This window comes from Neodiprion lecontei, chromosome 1, assembly GCF_021901455.1.
Source record: "Neodiprion lecontei isolate iyNeoLeco1 chromosome 1, iyNeoLeco1.1, whole genome shotgun sequence".
In the NCBI taxonomy this organism is placed as follows: Eukaryota; Metazoa; Arthropoda; class Insecta; order Hymenoptera; family Diprionidae; genus Neodiprion; species Neodiprion lecontei.
In genome coordinates, this window is record NC_060260.1 from 38,941,499 (window position 1) to 38,961,409 (window position 19,911).

The window sequence follows — 19,911 nt, forward strand, 5'->3', positions numbered from 1 at the left end:
GAGCTCTGATTGGTCGGATTTAGTGTGGAGAGTGTGTGTATTGCTACGCGCGCGCCATCTAGGACGTACGAACAGAGATAGTGACAGAGATAGCCCTCTTACTGCACTCTAGTCCGCTTGACTATTCTTTCCCAGGGAGTCCGCCGTTGTTGGCGCACGTATATTTCTGACCAGGCTAACGAAAATCGGACAACATCCAAAATGGTAAGTAGAATTTTAGCATGATAATGGATAAATCGAATTCCGCATGAATCGGAGAGTGAAATAACGTGTTTATTTTTTACACCCGAGCGTCGGGGAGTAATGAAAGAAATTAAAAACTCCAGGATTGCTCTGGATTGCGCAACCCTCCGAACGTCATTGCTTGAGAATGAATTACCATTCTCGACAAGGACCTATCCTAATAAGAATTACGCCGAACCCTCTTCCATATTCTTAACGGCTATATGCTTCCAAATTTCGTATGTCGAATCCGAACTGAACGATGCAAATCTGTAGAATATGTCGATCGCATCCCTCACAGACATTGCCCGACAACGTGTCACAAGCCAACATGACGATCCTCTTGCCATATTCACCAGTTTTCTCGAGTTTACATGCTCTCACAATATTGGCCGAGCCTTGCTTATACGCTTTATTAATTATAGCTTTTCCCACGGACTCTCCTACTTTTCGAAATTCTAGGCGATTAATTTACCAATATGGAAGAGAGAGTATCAATATTCCGGAAGAGAAATGAAAGTAGAAGCGGAAAAAATTTAACTGAAGCTACATATGGGTATATTTGTTTAATGGACGACCAACTACCAAACTTAATCATATCTATTCAGATACTAATCTTAGATTAGGATACCCGTCTCCAAATTAAACAATATGTTTGGAATCTTACTACGTAATATGTATTATATCTGACAAAAGCATACTAGGGATATCCAAGCTTTTCCAAATATTTGACCAAAGGAGGCAACCGTTGATAATTAACGGTTGTCTGGAAAATATTTTTAATCCTAACAGTTAGGATTGCAGTATGACCTTTAAACCAATTAGTTTTTATTTACTGTGGAAATATCTATTTATCTAATCATGCTTATGAACAGGCTAAGAAAACTCCTTCATTGTCCACTGACTACAGGCTATTTTCAATTTCATAATTTATTTTTTCTACCATAACTTTACATTGCTATGAGAAACATTTTGTTTTGTAATTACCTGAACAAAGTTGCCAATCATTACTAGCAGAGTTTAAATTAATTGAAAAATAAACTTGGCTTATGTGTATTTAAGAAAATTTATGATTATACTTTAGGTGAACTTCACGGTAGACGAGATCCGTGGGATGATGGACAAAAAGAAAAACATCCGAAACATGTCCGTCATCGCCCACGTCGATCACGGAAAGTCAACATTGACTGACTCCCTTGTTTCTAAGGCCGGTATTATTGCCGGTGCTAAAGCTGGTGAGACCCGATTCACAGACACTCGCAAAGATGAACAGGAACGTTGCATTACCATCAAATCAACGTGAGTATTTAGTTTATTTTTTCAAATATTGCTATTACAGCATTTGATAACAGAAAATGATTTATTTAAAAATTCGAATAGCTCAAATCTGCTACTGATATTACATTCATTTTACAATACTGTTCTTTAGTGCCATATCCATGTACTTTGAACTTGACGAGAAGGACTGCGTTTTCATCACGAATCCAGACCAACGTGACAAAGAAGAGAAAGGATTCTTGATTAATTTGATTGACTCTCCTGGGCACGTGGATTTCTCAAGTGAGGTAACGGCTGCTCTGCGTGTTACTGACGGAGCTCTTGTCGTCGTCGATTGTGTTTCTGGTAAGCTGGATTGTATATAATTTTCTGTACACCTTCCAGCACACCAGGGCAACTCTGTAGTGCGCCGAACAATTTTTCTTGAAAAGCTGTTCCGTGCACTTTGACAGTGTTTGCAGTGCATTTATGGAAGAAGATCAAATATGTCACTTTGTTTAAACGCTGTCAGTGGACCTCTATCTTTATGTCCGATACTGGCATGCTACGACCTTGTTCCTACAAAACAAATTAATTCCTTTGAATTGTGTTTGATAAAAATCACAATGACCAAGTTGTGTTGGATTTCAATTGGCTACTTTTCTGCAGGAGTGTGCGTACAGACCGAAACAGTACTTCGTCAAGCTATTGCCGAACGTATCAAGCCTGTATTGTTCATGAACAAAATGGACCGTGCTTTGCTTGAGCTGCAGTTGGAAAGTGAAGATTTGTACCAGACTTTCCAGCGTATTGTTGAAAATGTGAATGTCATCATTGCCACCTACTCAGACGACGATGGTCCCATGGGAGAAGTTCGTGTAAGTTATCCGTGCTGTGTGAAAAATACCCTAACAAATTCCACAATTCATCACCGTCAATTAATAATTTGTAGATTGAACCAATTAAAATATTAATTTTTCCTTTCTAAAGGTTGACCCTAGCAAGGGATCTGTGGGCTTCGGGTCTGGACTCCATGGATGGGCATTTACATTGAAACAGTTTTCCGAAATGTATGCTGAGAAATTCAAGATTGATGTTGTGAAACTGATGAATCGACTCTGGGGTGAATCCTTTTTCAACCCAAAGACCAAGAAGTGGAGCAAGCAAAAGGAAGCTGACAACAAGCGGTCCTTCTGCATGTATGTCCTTGATCCCATCTACAAGGTATTTCTAAAACATATTATGTATATTGTGTCTCAAGTTTATTGATTACTGAACGAAAGACAATGCATTGAAACAACAAAGTTTTCACTGTACTATCAATTGGTATTTCTAGAGTGTTATGCACATTTAGAATGCATTTTTATTCTTTTGTGTAGTCTAAAGTGACTAACAAACTGCAAGTATAATAGAGTATGTCAGTGTGATTCAGTTCTATGGCTATTTTAGTATTCGTTACACGAAGTACATGTTTACTTATGAAATATGTTTTTTTTTTTTTTTCAGGTATTCGACTGCATCATGAACTACAAGAAAGACGAAGCTGAGAGTCTATTGCAAAAGTTGGGCATCACTTTGAAGCCTGAAGACAAGGACAAGGATGGCAAGGCCCTCCTTAAGGTGAGCCTATCAACACTTCATATAGAGTTATATTCAATAGTTTTGTGAAATACCACAAAGAAACGGCAATAATTTGTTGCTTATATGATGAATACTATATTAATTTCTGACACCTCTTCTGAACCGTTGTGAGGTAATCTATAAGCTAAATCTGACATCGCGTGAATAAGCGCATTCAAACGTTGCTCACAAGAAATGTTGTTTTGATTTTCTTCACAAAAAATTATTATTTTCCAGGTCGTTATGAGAACTTGGCTGCCTGCCGGAGAAGCACTGCTTCAGATGATAGCTATCCACTTGCCATCTCCCGTTGTAGCTCAGAAGTATCGTATGGAGATGTTGTACGAAGGTCCTCATGATGACGAAGCTGCTCTTGGCATCAAGGTAAAACTCCTCTACCTTCCGTGTAGTAATTATCATTTTCTGTCTCTACGTGATGATTGTTCTTCACAGACCTGTTCTGATATCTAGTGAATGACATTAAGAACGGCCAACTGACTTGTTACATACAAACAGAATCTCGCTCCTTCTATTGTAACAAAATCAGTAATAGAGGTTAATTCGATTTTGCAGAACTGTGACCCTAATGCTCCCCTCATGATGTATGTTTCGAAAATGGTACCAACCTCTGACAAAGGACGTTTCTACGCTTTCGGACGAGTTTTCTCAGGAAAAGTATGCACCGGAATGAAGGCTCGCATCATGGGACCCAACTTCACTCCAGGAAAGAAGGAAGATTTGTACGAAAAGGCCATCCAACGTACTATTTTGATGATGGGACGTTACGTAGAGGCCATTGAAGATGTGCCATCTGGTGAGTGTTCGAAGGCATTCAACTTTCTTCCAGCTTTTGCAGCTGATGTAGTACTTGACTAAAAATAAAATATTCTTCGACGTTGTTCATTGATTGATTTGTAAACGAATGATGATTGTTCTTCACAGACCTGTTCTGAAATGAAATGAAAGACAGAAAGAACGGCCAACTGACAGTAACGATGTACAGTTATGATAACGTTTTTTGTTCAATGAATACGTCATTTAATCACCGCTTGTTCAACCATAGGTAACATTTGTGGACTCGTCGGTGTTGATCAATTCTTGGTCAAGACTGGAACCATCACCACCTTCAAAGACGCGCACAACATGAAGGTCATGAAATTCTCAGTATCGCCCGTCGTTCGCGTTGCTGTTGAGCCCAAGAATCCTGCCGATTTGCCCAAACTCGTCGAAGGTCTGTACATACTGATTAATTTGTGATAATAAATTATACCAATTATGATAAATTTACAATTTGTGAGACGGACCGTATTTTCATGCTAGGAAAATTGTCTGCGATCAACAAAGTAAACAAAGAATTGATTCACAGGATTGAAGCGTTTGGCCAAATCCGATCCCATGGTCCAGTGTATCATTGAGGAATCTGGAGAGCACATCATTGCTGGTGCTGGTGAACTCCATCTTGAAATTTGTCTAAAGGATCTTGAAGATGACCATGCTTGCATTCCCATCAAGAAATCTGATCCTGTTGTATCCTACCGTGAAACAGTGTCAGAGGAATCAGACCAGATGTGTCTGTCCAAATCGCCCAACAAACACAATCGTCTTTTCATGAAAGCTCAACCTATGCCAGATGGCCTTGCCGAAGATATTGACAACGTAAGTGATCGTTTGAAATATATAATTTCATTTCAATCGGAAGAATTTGAAATATTTTGCCGTAGGGTTTTTGTTATTGGAATGTAACAATTTTCTCGAATAGTACAGTTCCGATGCAATTTTTTTTGTTTCAATTCTTTGTATCTTTGTAATTGCGTTCAAATTGAGGAGTTTTGTAGCATAGCTTCATTCCATTCCAAATGAAATAATCTTTCGGCTTATCCTTCTTAATTACATCAAATTGGCATGGATTTTCATAGGGAGATGTCAATCCAAGAGACGATTTTAAAGTTCGTGCGCGTTACTTGTGCGACAAGTACGATTATGACATCACCGAGGCAAGAAAAATCTGGTGCTTTGGTCCTGATGGAACTGGACCAAATATTCTACTTGACTGTACAAAGGGAGTACAATATCTTAACGAAATCAAGGATTCCGTAGTCGCTGGTTTCCAGTGGGCCGCCAAAGAGGTAATCAATCGTTCTGTGATTTTTCAATGAAGATATGATTCGATGTGTAAATTTAGATATTCAAATGACTAACTTATTAAATGATGAAAAAACTCGTTTGAGCACTGGGTTATGAGAAACCGTGATTATCATTGACACACTGATCTAATATTTAAAAAATTCATTTTATTTCTCAACAACGTGCATACGAAATAATTTTGGATACTATCCCATCTGTTAACAGGGTGTTCTGTCCGAAGAGAACTTGAGAGGCGTTCGTTTCAACATTTACGACGTCACACTACACGCTGATGCTATTCATAGAGGTGGTGGACAGATCATTCCCACCACGAGACGGTGTCTGTACGCCTGTCTGCTCACCGCTGCCCCACGACTTATGGAGCCCGTATATCTTTGCGAAATCCAGGTGTGTAGCAGTTGTTTTATCCTTTTCGTAATTCACGAAAGAGATTCCTATTTTGATGAATAAGAATTCTCGACCTCGTATATAATCTATTATAGAATCTTGGTGATCGGTCAATTAAGTAAACGTATTTTTAGTTAACGTTTCGACCCGGATATGGGCCCTCCTCAGAAAGATTTATTTATTTAACTGTCAAGAACAACAAAAAAATTTTTTTTAAATAATAATACTAGAAGTACAATCAGACATTAAATATTGTAGATGTAATACTCTTAGGGCTATTATATATTATTGGTTAGTAAGAACAATTTGATTAATTGAAAAAAGAATGGCTTAAAGTGTTATTTACCTTTTTTTATAAGTAAGTGGACTAAGATGTAGTCGAATTCACAATTTACAATTAGTGGAGACAATGTTCTTTGAGTGACGGTAGTCAATGTCAATCTTCTAGTTATTTTACATGTAGGAGTTAATAGTTGGAAGTCATTAATTAAAAAGATTAAAGAACTATGTTTCTTCACAGTCAGTATGTCATTGTGTTAAAAGGTTTTTAAAGAAGGTCTTTTTAGCAGTAAAATTAATTTGCAAAGTGTCCAAGAAGTGGAGGTAGGCTCTTTATGACTATGTTCCACATGTCTAACAAAAATTATTGTTGGTTGAACCGATTGGGTCAACAGGTGAATAACGACTGATGGGAGAAACAAATATGATCCAGAGTGAAGGTGAACCTAATATAAACAATTATACAGAAAACAAAAAATATTTTGTGAAAAAAATTATGTAGAAAAACTGTGTTATGGGGACAAAAATTTTTTTGTATCTAGTTAAGGTTAAACAATATTTGTTATGTGGGCGGAGATTAGAGGTTTGTAAATATTACTTAAATATTCAACATCTTGTCTAAGATTAACGGAATTGGTGTGACCTACAATGTTGCACATTTCTAGTAATAGTCTTATAATAATTGTGTTTTTCACAAAGGATGTTTGTATTGTCGTAGTTAAAAGTATGTTGTTTATTGATACTATGTTTTGTTAAATAGTTAATAGATGCCTATTTTACATGATGATTGTTCTTCACAGACCTGTTCTGAAATACTATGAGAGACATTTAAGAACGGCCAACTGACGTTTTAAAGTCTGACTACGTACATCTCCATTCGAGTCTTGGTCTAAATTTATACATATCTTTATTTTTAGTGCCCTGAAGTTGCCGTTGGTGGAATTTACGGAGTACTCAATCGTAGACGTGGACACGTTTTCGAAGAATTACAAGTTGCAGGAACACCCATGTTCGTAGTCAAGGCTTACTTACCTGTCAACGAATCGTTCGGGTTCACAGCTGACCTTCGGTCTAACACCGGAGGGCAGGCGTTCCCACAGTGCGTGTTTGATCACTGGCAAATTCTTCCTGGTGACCCGACTGAATCTGGTACTCGCCCATTCCAGGTTGTACAGGTGAGCGTGCTTCAGATTCGTCTTTTAATTTATTATTCTGTTTACGAATAGCTTTTTGGTACTAGATGTCGGGAATGGTTTAAACAATCAGTGTTATTTACCTTTTATATAAAACTCATTCACGATCATAACTAATGGCAATGTTACTCTAAGCATTGACATTTTTAAATTCGTGAGACAGTAACCGTCTTTTAGTTTGGGTTTCCAGTCTCATCTGGTGAACCGGAATAGGAAGTCGAACAAAATATCGATTGAAATTAGTTAATTAATTTTGTGTTGACAGATTAGTGAAAGAGATTATCATCGTCTACTATAAAATAATTCATTTTCAGGATACCCGAAAAAGGAAGGGGTTGAAGGAAGGCCTTCCCGACCTGACTTCGTATCTTGACAAATTGTAACAAGTTCAACGAAGCTTGTGCCGTGTATTTAAATATCTATTTAAATATTGTAATTCAATATGATATCATTTTGGAACCTGCTGCTACTACTCGAATCATAAAATCGGTCCTCTATCAATCTTGTTTTGCGCAAAACTTATCTTACGCATGAGCATAGAGCAACCGCAGGTATATATGGCAAAGGTGATAAAAACAAAATATTATAAAAAGTAATGAGAAAATAAAAACAAAAAATAAAGGGAAAACGGAAGTAAGAATAAAGAAATTGTAATTATGTCGGAAAAAACCATGTTAATATGGAAAATGGACGATTATTTTATACATTTATTTAAAGACATGTACACCATACCAACTCCCCGTGGTACCTATTACTGAAATGTGTGAAAGCTGTTTTTTTAATAATATATTACCTATGGAACCCTTTGAAATATTAATCGAAGATGGTCTTCGCTGGATACTTTACTTTGATAGCAGTGACAAATCACAGTAAAACCTATTTCGTTCTTTAATTTTTTTCTCGTATAATACCGTTTTAAAGTTTAAACGTATATACATATGTATCAACTGTTCTGTAGATTTTTTACGCAACTCTTTTCTACTCTGATTTAGCTTCTTTGTTATTACTCTGTTAAGTTTTCCAGTTGATTCCATTTATTCAATAAAAAGAAAACTTAATGACTGAGAAATGCGTATGCTTGAACAAGATGTATGATACACACACACCCACCTTAAGATTTCCGGTATATTAAAGGATATAAATGAAATATCGAATTGGTCGTATCTTGGCCCCCCTATTATGTATACAATTTCTAATCATTAATTTCCTCTGCAAACTATTAAATAATAGATGACAGCTTGGAAAGTAGACTGCCGGTGGAATTCTCAAAACAATTTTCATTTTGATGTATTTGTTACACAACGATGAGTTTTGTGCGTGTAAGCTGATTAGGTAGGTAACAGGGATGAACGGGCAATTTCGATTAGATAAAATATATATTCGTATTAGTGATACAATAATTTCTTTACAAACTAAACAATTTCTGCCGTAACATATGCATGTCATATTTCAAGTCCACTGGATCATACATAACTCCACATATTTCTGACTCGACCTCGGATCAGTCAATAATATTACTTTTATTTATAATTCTAGTAGTGTCGCAGATTTATGGAACCCCATTAATCGTGAGACCTACGTTGCCTATGTATCATACAAATTTTAAACAATCACATTACGAAAGTTTGTATTAAAATTTTGTAACGAGATTTTAGGTACGTTTGAAATGCAAATAGGCATAGCTTAAACGGTAATACATACCGACAAAGTTTGACGAAGCGGCGGATATTGGGTAAGTCAACAAAGAGCTATTTGCCGTTGTTGGTCGCTTTTTTCAGTCCGTGGGAGGCATTTGATAATAAGTTGTCTAATATGTAGTATATTACAAGATGCCCTCTTTTAAATAAAAATCAAAACGGTTCAGCATATGTTGCTTTTACGTGAATGTTGGGTGTGCCGGTCTAGATAAATAATAATTCCGTACATGAAAAGTACCTATATATAAATATATATATATATATATATGTATACCAAAAAATTATTCATCTTCAGATTGTAGATTGCCTGGTACATAATATAAAATTAATTTACAGAATAATATAATTGTATTCACAGTGACTGTAGCGATCCTGACGACGATTTTTCAGTTCTTGGGACTGCCTTAACATATATTCCAACCAATGACTGCGCTGCGAGCTGAATAATGTCTCGTCGAGAAACTCCGGACAGCGAATGATGCCATTCATTATGATGTACCTGATAACAAAATGAATTTCTTAAAATTATATTATACACTTTAAAAAAATCTGATTTATATCATTCACTTGGCAAATTACACAATGTGGGAGTGACATTGTTAGATCAATACAGGAATTCTAAAAGTGGAAATTATGTCATACCTGCAAATTATCCGCTATCAAGCTGCCAATGGTAACGGCTAATCCTGAAGATCTGAAAGGGTAATCTGGTGGAGTTGCTTGTTGAGCGGATGCGACAATGTGACTGGGAACTGGTGTCATTTGCGTGAATGTTTGAAGGTTTACATTGTTTTTCGGATCACTCAAAACAATTACGCCCAAGTCGTACCACTGTCCTTGGCTAACTTCTAGTAAAAAGTTCTCGATCGCCACAACAGGTACATCACTTCCAACTGAAGGATTACTGCGTGCAACATTAATCCGCTCCTCAGCACCACGTATCCCGGCAGCAAATCCAACTGGCTGTACTGCGACTTTTGAACAATCTGCTGCTACACCCCTTGAAGAAAATAGTGCAAGTTCACATCTGAGGGATTATTAAACTGAAGAGTAAACTAGAAAACAAAGTGTGTCTACGCATAGTCAATTTCTGAGCTCAGTGGACACTTAAGAATTTACAGATGAAGTGGTTTGTATTTTGATCTTGAAAACTGTACTTACGATACTTTTACTTGGCCAAAAACAGATTCAAAAGCATCTTGGATGGGACCAACTTTAATGTCTTTATCAGAGGCAACTACAACCTCAATTTCATCGTACGGATCTAAAACGTACATTTGAAAAAAAATTTGCACATAAGTTCTCACATGATTAAGTAACATGTCGATCACGGGACATTTACGCTTTTTTTTTGTCAATTAAAATAACATTGGCAGGTAAATTTTTTTGAAATTCCATTTAAAAAAAACCAGATTCACTGTATTTTGAAGATGAATGTCAATGTGATTTGTTCGTTAATTCAAAACTGGGCTAAGCATTGGCAAAAAATAAACTGCAGTATAAACTCAGCGCCAACGTGATGCAATGGGATGTACGTGTATATAGATAGCATAAGTATGTACTTCTGTGCCCTAGCTATATCTAACAGAGGGCAAAAAAACATGGTGTGGAAATTGTTTCTGATCATTTCGGAGTATGAAAATGTAACTGAAAGAATTTACACCAATAGATCGGTATTAGTTTGACATAACAAATGAAAACACTTGTGATACTCGGTTGATAACTACAGCTATCAACAAATTTTTGTCGATAATTTCAAGATTCATCTGTGATTAACTGATGTCGAACCTCTGGTATCTCCTATGCAGATTCGTTGATCATACTAAGAAACTTTAGTGAAAACTGTACAGCGTGTAGCTTGAGTGAAGCTCCAGAGCATTAGTAGCAGACAACTCCAATCTGTAGATTAAAAATTTGGAAAATGTTTACTTACACATAAATTGCTGCATCTGTGGGTCCAGGGTAGTTAGCATGTAGTTAACACTACTTTTAGCTGTCTCAGTGACTTTTTTCACAACTTTACTTGCCGCAACATTTTCTTTTACCCATGAAAATAAGTTGAAATCTTGACTCTGAGTTGCTTGTGGTATTTCGGTGCTTTCATTGGATGGAATAGCTGGTGAAAAGCTGGCAGAGTAATAAGTTTCCTGATGAGGTTGCTTCACCGTTATACCAGACTGAGACTGTGGTTGTTTATTAATTGAATCATTGTTCCCACCAGTGCTAGTACCACTTGAATCTGGCATTAGTTTAACAGAGCTTGATACGAAGCTGGGCAAGGCGCTTGGCGGAGAGACATTGGACAGCAAATTTCCAGAAGATGAAGAAAGTCCGAGAGGTGCCAAGAGAGACGCGGAAGACGATATGCTGCTCGAAGAATCTGAAAAACAAGATTTTGGATAATATGTCATTACTCGTTGAATCAATCACAGTAAAGATCCTACAATGGTATAGTCAAATAAAAAGTAATGAAGGAAAGATCGAGAGAAGATGAATATATTTACTCATCTATGAATGAGGTCTCTGCATACTCGGGTAAAAAAAATTTCATGTTAGTGTGAGCTGGCACAAGTCTGAAATTTGTGGGTAGCTGTACAGGCTGTATGAATCTTTGACAGGCGCGAGAAAGGAGATGAACGAATACTTATATCAAAGGTGGGCAGGTACTAACCAGTTTTGGCAGTTTCTCCGGATATCGACATTTCGTCGGTCTTTTTTTCGACAAATTCGAAGGTAGATTCCCCGTTTGACTCCTCCGCCATCGCTGGTCAACGTCAATTTTTAAGCAACTAGAATTTATCACAATGTTTTTTTGCCTTTACTTGTTCTAATTGCTCAACTTATTATTTACGACACGATACGTGTGTAGACTGCGTATCTATGCATGGGTACGATGGATACATAAACATGCATGGACGTGTGTACGACACATTAAACAAGATGACGGAATTTTGAGGTAACCGATAAGCGCCACATGACGTCCACGATTCCCGTCGTCACGCATTGCCTCACATTATCATCTTTGGCCTCTTGGTACTACATTTTCTATGCGCAGATCGGACATCAGCGTGACCAATGAGGACACACCTTTGAACAGAAAAGAAAAATTCATTGGAGGCGATGAAGTAGCCAGATAACACAGGTCTGCAAAAAGATAGTTTATTTCAGCTGCATGTGATGTTTTTGGTAAATGTTATGTTTTCGAGTGTGCTAAATCCAAAAGTTACTTCCATTCCACTCCATCTTTGCAAAATACAACGTATTAGCATACAAAAGCATACAAGAATAATGAAAAAACCACCATTTCATTTCAATGCACCTGAACAATACTTCTTTTAAATGTACTTAACATTCCGTGTTCATTCTTTTTCCTTATGAAACCCTTCCTTCTTCTTTTTGATAGTTCTCTGAACAGGTTTCCGCTTTTCATTTTCTTTGTTCCTGTTTATATTTATTCTTTAGTCTCTAGATTTCGTGTTAAACGAGAGTTTCAGTCTAATTGAAACTGCAAAGACGAGTTTAAGAAAAAACTGGACGTGATGGATTTTTTTGAGTGTTTTTTCCGGTTTCAGAGCGTAAAAATCTATAAGAAATGGTGTAATAATGCCTGCGCAATTTTTTGCTTGCAGACCTGTGTAATCGTGGTTGGTCCTTTTAGCAAATAGCAATGACATGCATGGATGGCTTGTAATTAGTTGTGGAATCGTGATTTATATCTTCGTTTAATATCTTCGTTTAAATTTTCACTTTTAGCTACGTTATGGATAACTTGATCGACTACATTTGATATTCGGTCGGCCCCTCGTACCGAAGGCTGTTTTCATACACATCCTTCATAGGATATTTCACACACATGGACGTAAGAAATCTTAATTATGTTCACGAAAGAATAGAACCTCCGAAGTATGAGTCTCACAAAACGAGACATTATCAAATGGTCTGCCTTCGCAGCTGACTAGTTAGACACGACGATATACAAGTTACTTTCTTGACTGCGCATGCGCCAGTCTACGGATAAAGGCAGGTTTCAAGACATCTCTTTCTGTAAGGGCGGGTACGTTCAGAGCCGCCTGTCACACTCTATCCTCATGCTTCTATGGTTGTAACCGATCGTCGCGTTGACCCGCGTATTCCAGATGTTAAATCAACAAATTGCGGAACTATGTTGATAATTTGATGTGTCTTCTAGTCATGATTGAACCTTGACTGTCACAGTTAGGATGTCAGGATTTGCTTTCTTTCCATAGAAATGCCACATATGTTACATTACCAAGTTAACGTCATTCAAACAGTAGCTGGACCTATTTTACGGTACATTTCCGAGTAAATAAATGGAAAACTCGACGACAGAGATGCCGGGTCAACCGTTCAGCGACGAAATTGATACCACAGAAACCTCGAGCTCCTGTACCCTCGAAGAATCGGTGTTACGGCCTGGAGAGCTCACGCCGCAGTCAGATGTCAAGCAAATAGATAATTCAATCTTCAATACTATCGGAAAAATAGTCAATTGCACAGCCAAGGTGAAATTCATAAGAATGTATCAAACCTCATACGGTCTAGTTAAATAAGTATCCATATAAAAATAGTTACTAAATTAATGTTAAGGGATTATTGGAACTAAAGTTTGTTGAAAACAATTTGTTATAGTTTATAGCTTCGAGTTTATTCATCCTCTTCACTGTTAAATTATATTATTGTCTAGTTATCTTCAATTTGCATATCTTGTAGTAAATATGTTAAGTATAAGGTGTCAATACTTTATCACACATCAAATATTCATTTTTTTATGCCAGTTTTCCAAGACTGAATGCTGCTATCTCTTAAATTTATTGGGATCTTATTATAAATTAGTTTTGCTATATAATCTGCTTGTTGCTGTCCTTTTGCTGATTTTCGTTTGACTCTATTTATTTTCCTACTGTCCACTGCTCTAGACTTGGGATAATGATTTATCGGACTGCTTCTGCGATTACCCACATCCTTATGTACATCCTGTAGTCCAGTTAATATTCAATGCATTTCCATTCGACGCAATGAAAAATATTAATTACAGACCACTAACTACTATGAAAAATATTTCATTTCAGGTGCCGGAAATACAGGATTTTAAAATTGTCAAGCCAATCAGTAGAGGTGCATTTGGAAAAGTCTTTTTAGGCTACAAAAAGACAAATCCAGAGCAAATGTATGCCATAAAAGTAATGAAGAAAAATGAAATGATAAATAAGAACATGGCATCACAGGTAGTTATTGAGAGAAACGCTTTGGCTTTGACACGCAGCCCATACTGCGTTCAGCTGTTTTATTCCCTGCAATCGATCAGCAGTGTTTATTTGGTGATGGAGTACATGGTGGGTGGAGACCTCAAGAGTTTATTGGGGAATTGCGGTTACATGGAAGAATCCATGGCAGCATTTTACACGGCAGAAGTCTGCCTTGCTCTGGAGTACCTTCACTCCCATGGTATCGTGCACAGAGATCTGAAGCCGGACAATATGCTGCTGTCCCGTGAGGGTCATGTAAAACTAACGGACTTTGGACTTAGTCGAATACCTGCAATGCAGAGGGACCTCGAGATATCTGATCTTGTCAATTGCACACCTAGTCTCCTTACCAGAACTCCTGGCCAGCTACTGTCGCTTACCTCTCACTTGTCGTTTGGATCAGGCCAGAAGTCGAGCCTTGAGGCAAATATTTCGGATTCGAGTCAGAGGAGTAATCCAGCCACCAACCTTATCCAAATTCTTCGTAATAACAGTTCAAAAACTAGTGGACGATGTTGCGGTTCATTCACATCTTCGATTGGGGCATCGGGTGACTACTGCCAAGTTTCTGGAATCACACTATTTCAATCTGCAGAAGATGTTCGGTTAGCCAACGGTAATAATACGGACAGCAGTACAAGCTCCAAGGGGCTAGGCGAGAGCGATGATAACAGCACTGGTAGCAGTTTTCACACCTGTGAAGCTTCAAGTTCGGTTGTTAAAGTGAATAGCAGCAAGGGAGAGACTGAAGACGATGATTCAACGCTAGAGGCTGATTGGCCTAATAAGCAACTCAGTCACACAAGTCCTTTGAGCAGTAGCCAGATCTCGTTTACCCGAGGAACAAAGCGAAAGAGGAACACTGCTACTGCAGCAACAGGATTGACCAAGGAAATTCATCTTCTTGGTCTAGAGGTCAACTCGACACCCAAAAGGAAGAATCGAGGGACGTCATTTTCCCGTGCCGTCTCCCCACATCCAGCAATTACTACTGCTAAGGTAACGAATGGCGAAGGGACGGGCAGCAGCGGAGGAGGCGTCGCATTCAGTACTCCAGTCTCCTCCATAAAGCAGAGACGAACTCAAGATGACGAATCCAACGACAATGGCAATGGCAGGGATCACCTCCAGAACCACAATCATAATCATACTCATCGGCACCCTAAATTGGAAGAACATCGGCAGGCAAGCGAGAGCGATAAACCAATTTTAATCAAGACAACCAGGTTTGAGTTGCCACAATCAACGTCTCGGTCTGCACCTGACATACAGCTTGGTACAGATGACGACCATCCAGGTATCTCACCTATTAAAACCCCAGGGACATCTGTGGGTAGTCATACGCCATACAGAACTCCAAAGTCGGTAAGGAGAGGTGGAAAGTTGTCGTCGCGGTCAGACGACCGTATTCTTGGCACACCAGATTACTTGGCACCTGAATTACTTCTAAGGCAGGGTCACAGCTCAGCTGTCGATTGGTGGGCACTTGGGGTTTGCCTATACGAATTCTGCACTGGAATTCCACCCTTCAACGACGAGACACCGCAGGCGGTGTTTACCAATATTTTGGCTCGGGACGTTCCATGGCCAACAGAGGATGAGGCCTTATCAGCTTCCGCAATGGAGGCCATCGATGCTCTGCTAACTCTCGATCCATTAACCAGACCTTCAGCAGTCGAGGTTCGTTCTATGACTCTATTCAGTGATTTTCCATGGGATAAACCACATAGTGCGACGCCACCGTTTATACCACAGCCAGATGATAATTATGATACCTGTTATTTTCAAGGTATGTCCTTTATTTCATATTATTGGTTTTTTTTTTCAATCCAACTATTTGTCAACAGAAAGTTTTTCAGGACTGATAATAAGTTAGTCTTTGTTAGTTATTTTACTTCAGTCACGTGGTGTGCTCTAAAACGTCATTCGAGTTATGTACTGTGCAATATGCATTTCGATTCTTTATTGAGAATGATCAACTGCAGAATAATATCTGATTGGAACAACTCTTTAGTTAATATTGAAAGTGACTGTTTAGTTATGTCTTGAAATGAAAACATAACTCTTTTTAATTTTATTCTTTGAAGTTTTGCTTCAGTAACATGTATTCTGATGTCTTTTAACTTACAGCTCGAAATATACTGCAGCACCTTACTGTTAGCAGTTGTGATGTGTAGCCAAGAATATTTGGAATGGCAACTGAGTTGCTGCGGCTCATGCACTGCAGAAGAAGAACAAAGGGTTGAACGATAGTCAACCAACAGTCGGGATGTACAATTTTATTTTATTTCCTTTATGTACGTAGATATGCATAATGATATAAAAGTATTTTATTACGACTTACAAAATTAGCCTTTTTTCACGACTGTTATGCCTTGGCGATGAAATTGAGCTGTATACCTATTACGTATATACACGCTTACGAAGCACGGAATTGTCATTGAAAAGAAAAATTATATTCGCTTCCATATTTCGCTACGAGATATACCGTGTGTGTATTTAGTTTTGATAAAGCTCCCACCCCACCGTCAATCCAGGGAATAAATTTTTTATACGCTGCTGGCTTACTTAAGATTCTTCTGAATCCAGGGTAGGAAGTGAGTTACTCTAGTATAAACTCCTGGGTATTGACCCTTGCCGCACCCGATTCCCCAGCTAACTATACCAACTTGGGTCCATCTGCCATCGTTAATCATGAGAGGACCGCCACTGTCACCCTGTGCAAGTGAGAATCGAACAATTATCATATTTTCGCACAAATGAAGCAGCACAAAAAGTAACAAAGATTTTGTATCTGTGATAATATACTCACGGAGCATGAATCCATTGCAGCTTTTCCTGCGCACAGGAAACTTTCGATAATACCGCCCGGTGCTGCTGCCCCATACTTCGATCTGCACTCTGAGTTAGTCCATACAGGGATAGCGACTTCCTGAAGAACAGCTGGCTGAGGACCACCTGTTTGCATTGTTAAGAAATTATGTAGAGAGTGGGGAATATTTGTCGATTAGTGACGCTCACGGAAATGCTAAGAAAGGCGGACTCCGGCACAACCTGATCATTCGTCAAAGAGATTCATACACAACTTTTACATGCTTTATGAATACCTACATGAAGATGAGCAATAAGGTGTTAAGAAATTGCTATCCAACTCACTTTCTCGCAACGAGCCCCAGCCAATTACGGTGGCAGTTTTTCCAGAGTACAACTGTGACCCAGAGGGTAAACAGACGGGTCGTATTTGCTCGGTGAAAGCTACGGGTTTATCGAGGGTGAGAATTGCGACGTCGTTATAAAGGGTTCGCGAGTCGAATCCTCGATGCCGAACGATGCGACGTACCCGTCTCTCGACGTGGCGCACCTCGTTGTTCGTTTTTATATTGTGATCACCAAGCCGAACCGTCAATCCAGCAACGTCCCATGAGCTCATTCTGAAAATGATCATCGGATCATCCGTATGAAGGTAGCTGTCACGTAACGAGTTACCGTTTCGGGATTACACTCTGATCAAGAAGTGAATTACTTACTGTGCGACGCAGTGGGCGGCGGACAGAATGTGCGACTCGTCGATGAGGGATCCACCACAGAACTGTCTGTTCATGTTGAAAAGAGCAGCTATCCACGGCCATTCGCCGACGTCCGCGCTGTGCCCTCCAACTATTCGTTCCTGGTCCTGATTTCCATTCTTGGATCCGCAATACGCTTGAACTCCGCCGCCTCCTGGAGTTGGAGCAACTGTGGCCGGTGACGAGGGTGGTTTAACGGGTGCGACTGGTGTGGTGGGCCACCAGGATGGTCTCTTGGTTGGCCACGTTGTGGCGCCGGGTCTTTTGGTCGTCGTGATTGGCGGCCTTGGAGTAGTGACTGCAGGGAATCCTGGCGATGGCGGATGAGTCGGAAGAGGTGGAATCGTGTGATCTGGTGGATGGGTCGGAATCGGTGGTGGCCACGAGGCTATGGGGGGACGTGGTTTCTCCTTTTCCGAATCTGCAGAACCAACCTGGAATTGAAAAGCGAGTGTAATAGTATTCCGACTGCATTATGACATCCTGAGACACGATTTGCAAACTGCGCACAATACCATAAACGGTACCTTATGATCCGTACCGCATGGCCTGTTAATCAAGTGAAACACGAAACACTCTCTCTTAATGTTTAACAATACGGACACGGTGTTCATGTACGGACTCTATCCGGGTGCACCGTCGCAAAAACGAACGTGTCGGAATGCTCTGTGCCCGTGACCTAGAGGCGAAAGTGTGATGATCGTACGTTGTAACCTACCTGTGTCTCTTCAACGACGGGGACATTTCCGGCGTCGGGTGGAATGATGGGTATGACTGGTGGATTCGAGCAGCAAACACCGAACGCCATGCGGCCATCGGGATCCACGTAGTTACATGTCTCGTAAACGCCAAGGATCCAACCGTCGAATGCAGTTAGGTCGGGGACCTTGAAGTACGGATAACACTCTCTAAACGTCGTACACCGACCAACTTCACCCTTCGAAGTTAGGCAAGGGGCTCCGCTGTAGGAACCGGGTCCAGCATCGCGCTCCCAGGGCAGCGCACGGCTCAATCGAGTGTGCAAGTCTCCGTCTTGAGCAGCTGGTCAGGAACGGAAATAAAAACGACTTGGTTGATAGTGGGCAGGGTCGAGAACCTCAAAGTGATCTCACAATCACTCCTACGATGTTCGAAAGGATAAATAACTGCGCAGCACCTTCTTTGCGGTTTGTGCCGAGTGACTTAACGCTGAATCGACGGAAATAAACATCTCCGCACGTGGTTGTTCAAACCACTAGATACCAGATTGACTCTCGTATACGAATGTTTGTGGCATTCGGCGTTGTAACCGTCGAACATTCGATCGATGATGTACTCATGGTGTTATTTTTGCCTCCGAGTACACGGACAAGGAATAACAATCAATCAAAACAGCGAAAGATCTTCGAAGATAGTCTTTGTTAATCGTCGATCGTGGCTCGACGCCGTATAAAGTCGTTAACAGCAAATTCCGCGAGCTGTTTGTACGCACGTTGCATAGATAAATAGGAATGGCGGCGTTCAGCGAACTTTGCCATGAGCAAGTAAATCGCACTTACCTTCAACGACGACGGAGTCATCCTCGAGATAATCGGTATCTGCGCGACAAAGGAGTGCGAAAAAAAGACACCCCGCAGTGGCCAGTGAGAATTTCAGTCTACGCTGGCGCATGTTTGCGGTATCAGATCGTCGCCCGCCTCCTAGACGTCGGCTGATATGCGGTGTTCCTGACACTGATACGGAACCGGGAGGCGTGATTTGTCACGTACGAATTCTTTGGTAGCACAGTAACAACAGAGGAGCACGATACGAATTAGGGTCCGGGTGCCGCACGGATCGTCACTAAGCTGAGGAACCACCCGTGTCTCGAGCTTATAACGGGCGCGCCCTCCTCTTGGTCCCGAGAGGACGGGGCCCCCGGGCCGCAACTGGCTCCCCGACCCACGTAGAGTTCACTCCCATAATATCTTTGCCGTGTCGCGATTCTTTATCCCAGCGATCGATCTTTGGGGATTAGACAGAGATTCGTCAGCTAAGTGCATGATATGCAAATCGGATGGCGCCGAAGAATTATTGTGTCAATTTAACTTTTGGCAGCCGGCCACCAGTGACGCCGTAACGGAATGCGTTTTGTCTTTAGCATAAAGGAGAAGAGTGATCGGTTGTCCTTGAAGCGGCCATGAACTTGTACGCCGGCATTGCTAGGCGGGTCTCAACCCGGTGGATGGTGCAACCAATTAGCCTTTGTAGCTGCGAACTGGATCGCACGTAGGGTGCAGGCACGGTAATAGCCTGCAGG

The 19,911-nt window shown here is 40.1% G+C and overlaps 4 protein-coding genes and 1 non-coding gene across 6 annotated transcripts; 3 read left to right on the plus strand and 2 right to left on the minus strand.

The window, feature by feature from the left end:
* Positions 1 to 49: 49 nt before the first annotated feature.
* Positions 50 to 7,920, plus strand: LOC107217078 (translation elongation factor 2). Its single transcript, XM_015654446.2, has 14 exons — positions 50 to 204; positions 1,307 to 1,521; positions 1,652 to 1,845; positions 2,149 to 2,357; positions 2,470 to 2,703; positions 2,986 to 3,099; positions 3,337 to 3,483; positions 3,673 to 3,913; positions 4,163 to 4,330; positions 4,466 to 4,755; positions 5,016 to 5,225; positions 5,449 to 5,631; positions 6,828 to 7,085; positions 7,418 to 7,920. The coding sequence occupies exons 1-14, from the start codon at positions 202 to 204 to the stop codon at positions 7,484 to 7,486; spliced, it is 2,535 nt and encodes an 844-aa protein (XP_015509932.1). The 5' UTR covers positions 50 to 201; the 3' UTR covers positions 7,487 to 7,920.
* LOC124292649 lies at positions 3,178 to 3,258 on the plus strand. The gene has a single exon (XR_006902544.1). It is a non-coding gene; the product is annotated as a small nucleolar RNA Me28S-Gm3255 (small nucleolar RNA).
* On the minus strand, positions 7,570 to 11,770 carry LOC107217081 (protein PRRC1). 2 transcript variants are annotated; one of them, XM_015654450.2, is made up of 6 exons: positions 11,472 to 11,770; positions 10,734 to 11,180; positions 9,962 to 10,064; positions 9,443 to 9,800; positions 9,157 to 9,299; positions 7,570 to 9,004 (listed from the first exon to the last, which is right to left on the minus strand). In XM_015654450.2, the coding sequence occupies exons 1-6, from the start codon at positions 11,560 to 11,562 to the stop codon at positions 8,980 to 8,982; spliced, it is 1,167 nt and encodes a 388-aa protein (XP_015509936.1). In that variant the 5' UTR covers positions 11,563 to 11,770; the 3' UTR covers positions 7,570 to 8,979. The 2 variants fall into 2 exon arrangements, with proteins under 2 accessions (XP_015509936.1, XP_046592197.1); XM_046736241.1 differs by lacking the exon at positions 11,472 to 11,770 and adding an exon at positions 11,305 to 11,442.
* A 1,174-nt stretch (positions 11,771 to 12,944) lies between these two features.
* Positions 12,945 to 16,299, plus strand: LOC107217085 (serine/threonine-protein kinase greatwall). The gene is made up of 3 exons (XM_015654456.2): positions 12,945 to 13,323; positions 13,891 to 15,856; positions 16,198 to 16,299. Exons 1-3 carry the CDS (start codon positions 13,132 to 13,134, stop codon positions 16,242 to 16,244), a joined length of 2,205 nt encoding a protein of 734 aa, XP_015509942.1. The 5' UTR covers positions 12,945 to 13,131; the 3' UTR covers positions 16,245 to 16,299.
* Positions 16,300 to 16,331: 32 nt separating this feature from the next.
* On the minus strand, positions 16,332 to 19,469 carry LOC107217086 (transmembrane protease serine 9). The gene is made up of 6 exons (XM_015654457.2): positions 19,172 to 19,469; positions 18,352 to 18,674; positions 17,595 to 18,067; positions 17,224 to 17,498; positions 16,880 to 17,025; positions 16,332 to 16,784 (listed from the first exon to the last, which is right to left on the minus strand). Exons 1-6 carry the CDS (start codon positions 19,281 to 19,283, stop codon positions 16,632 to 16,634), a joined length of 1,482 nt encoding a protein of 493 aa, XP_015509943.1. The 5' UTR covers positions 19,284 to 19,469; the 3' UTR covers positions 16,332 to 16,631.
* Positions 19,470 to 19,911: the final 442 nt, after the last annotated feature.

Bases quoted from the DNA above. Each gene is read 5' to 3' on its own strand.
- LOC107217081 (XM_015654450.2), bottom strand. From the start codon at position 11,562: ATGGCGGAGGAGTCAAACGGGGAATCTACCTTCGAATTTGTCGAAAAA. The intron at 10,065-10,733 runs GTAAGTAAACAT...TGTACGTTTTAG, and splicing joins ACAGATGCAGCAATTTATGT to ATCCGTACGATGAAATTGAG. The intron at 9,300-9,442 runs GTATGACATAAT...TTTTGTTATCAG, and splicing joins TGATAGCGGATAATTTGCAG to GTACATCATAATGAATGGCA.
- LOC107217078 (XM_015654446.2), top strand. The intron at 4,756-5,015 runs GTAAGTGATCGT...GGATTTTCATAG, and splicing joins TTGCCGAAGATATTGACAAC to GGAGATGTCAATCCAAGAGA. The intron at 5,632-6,827 runs GTGTGTAGCAGT...CTTTATTTTTAG, and splicing joins TATATCTTTGCGAAATCCAG to TGCCCTGAAGTTGCCGTTGG.
- LOC107217086 (XM_015654457.2), bottom strand. From the start codon at position 19,283: ATGCGCCAGCGTAGACTGAAATTCTCACTGGCCACTGCGGGGTGTCTT. The intron at 18,068-18,351 runs GTAGGTTACAAC...TTTCAATTCCAG, and splicing joins CCGTCGTTGAAGAGACACAG to GTTGGTTCTGCAGATTCGGA. The intron at 17,499-17,594 runs GTAAGTAATTCA...GATCATTTTCAG, and splicing joins GCCGCCCACTGCGTCGCACA to AATGAGCTCATGGGACGTTG.
- LOC107217085 (XM_015654456.2), top strand. From the start codon at position 13,132: ATGGAAAACTCGACGACAGAGATGCCGGGTCAACCGTTCAGCGACGAA. The intron at 13,324-13,890 runs GTGAAATTCATA...ATTTCATTTCAG, and splicing joins TAGTCAATTGCACAGCCAAG to GTGCCGGAAATACAGGATTT. The intron at 15,857-16,197 runs GTATGTCCTTTA...TTTAACTTACAG, and splicing joins TGATACCTGTTATTTTCAAG to CTCGAAATATACTGCAGCAC.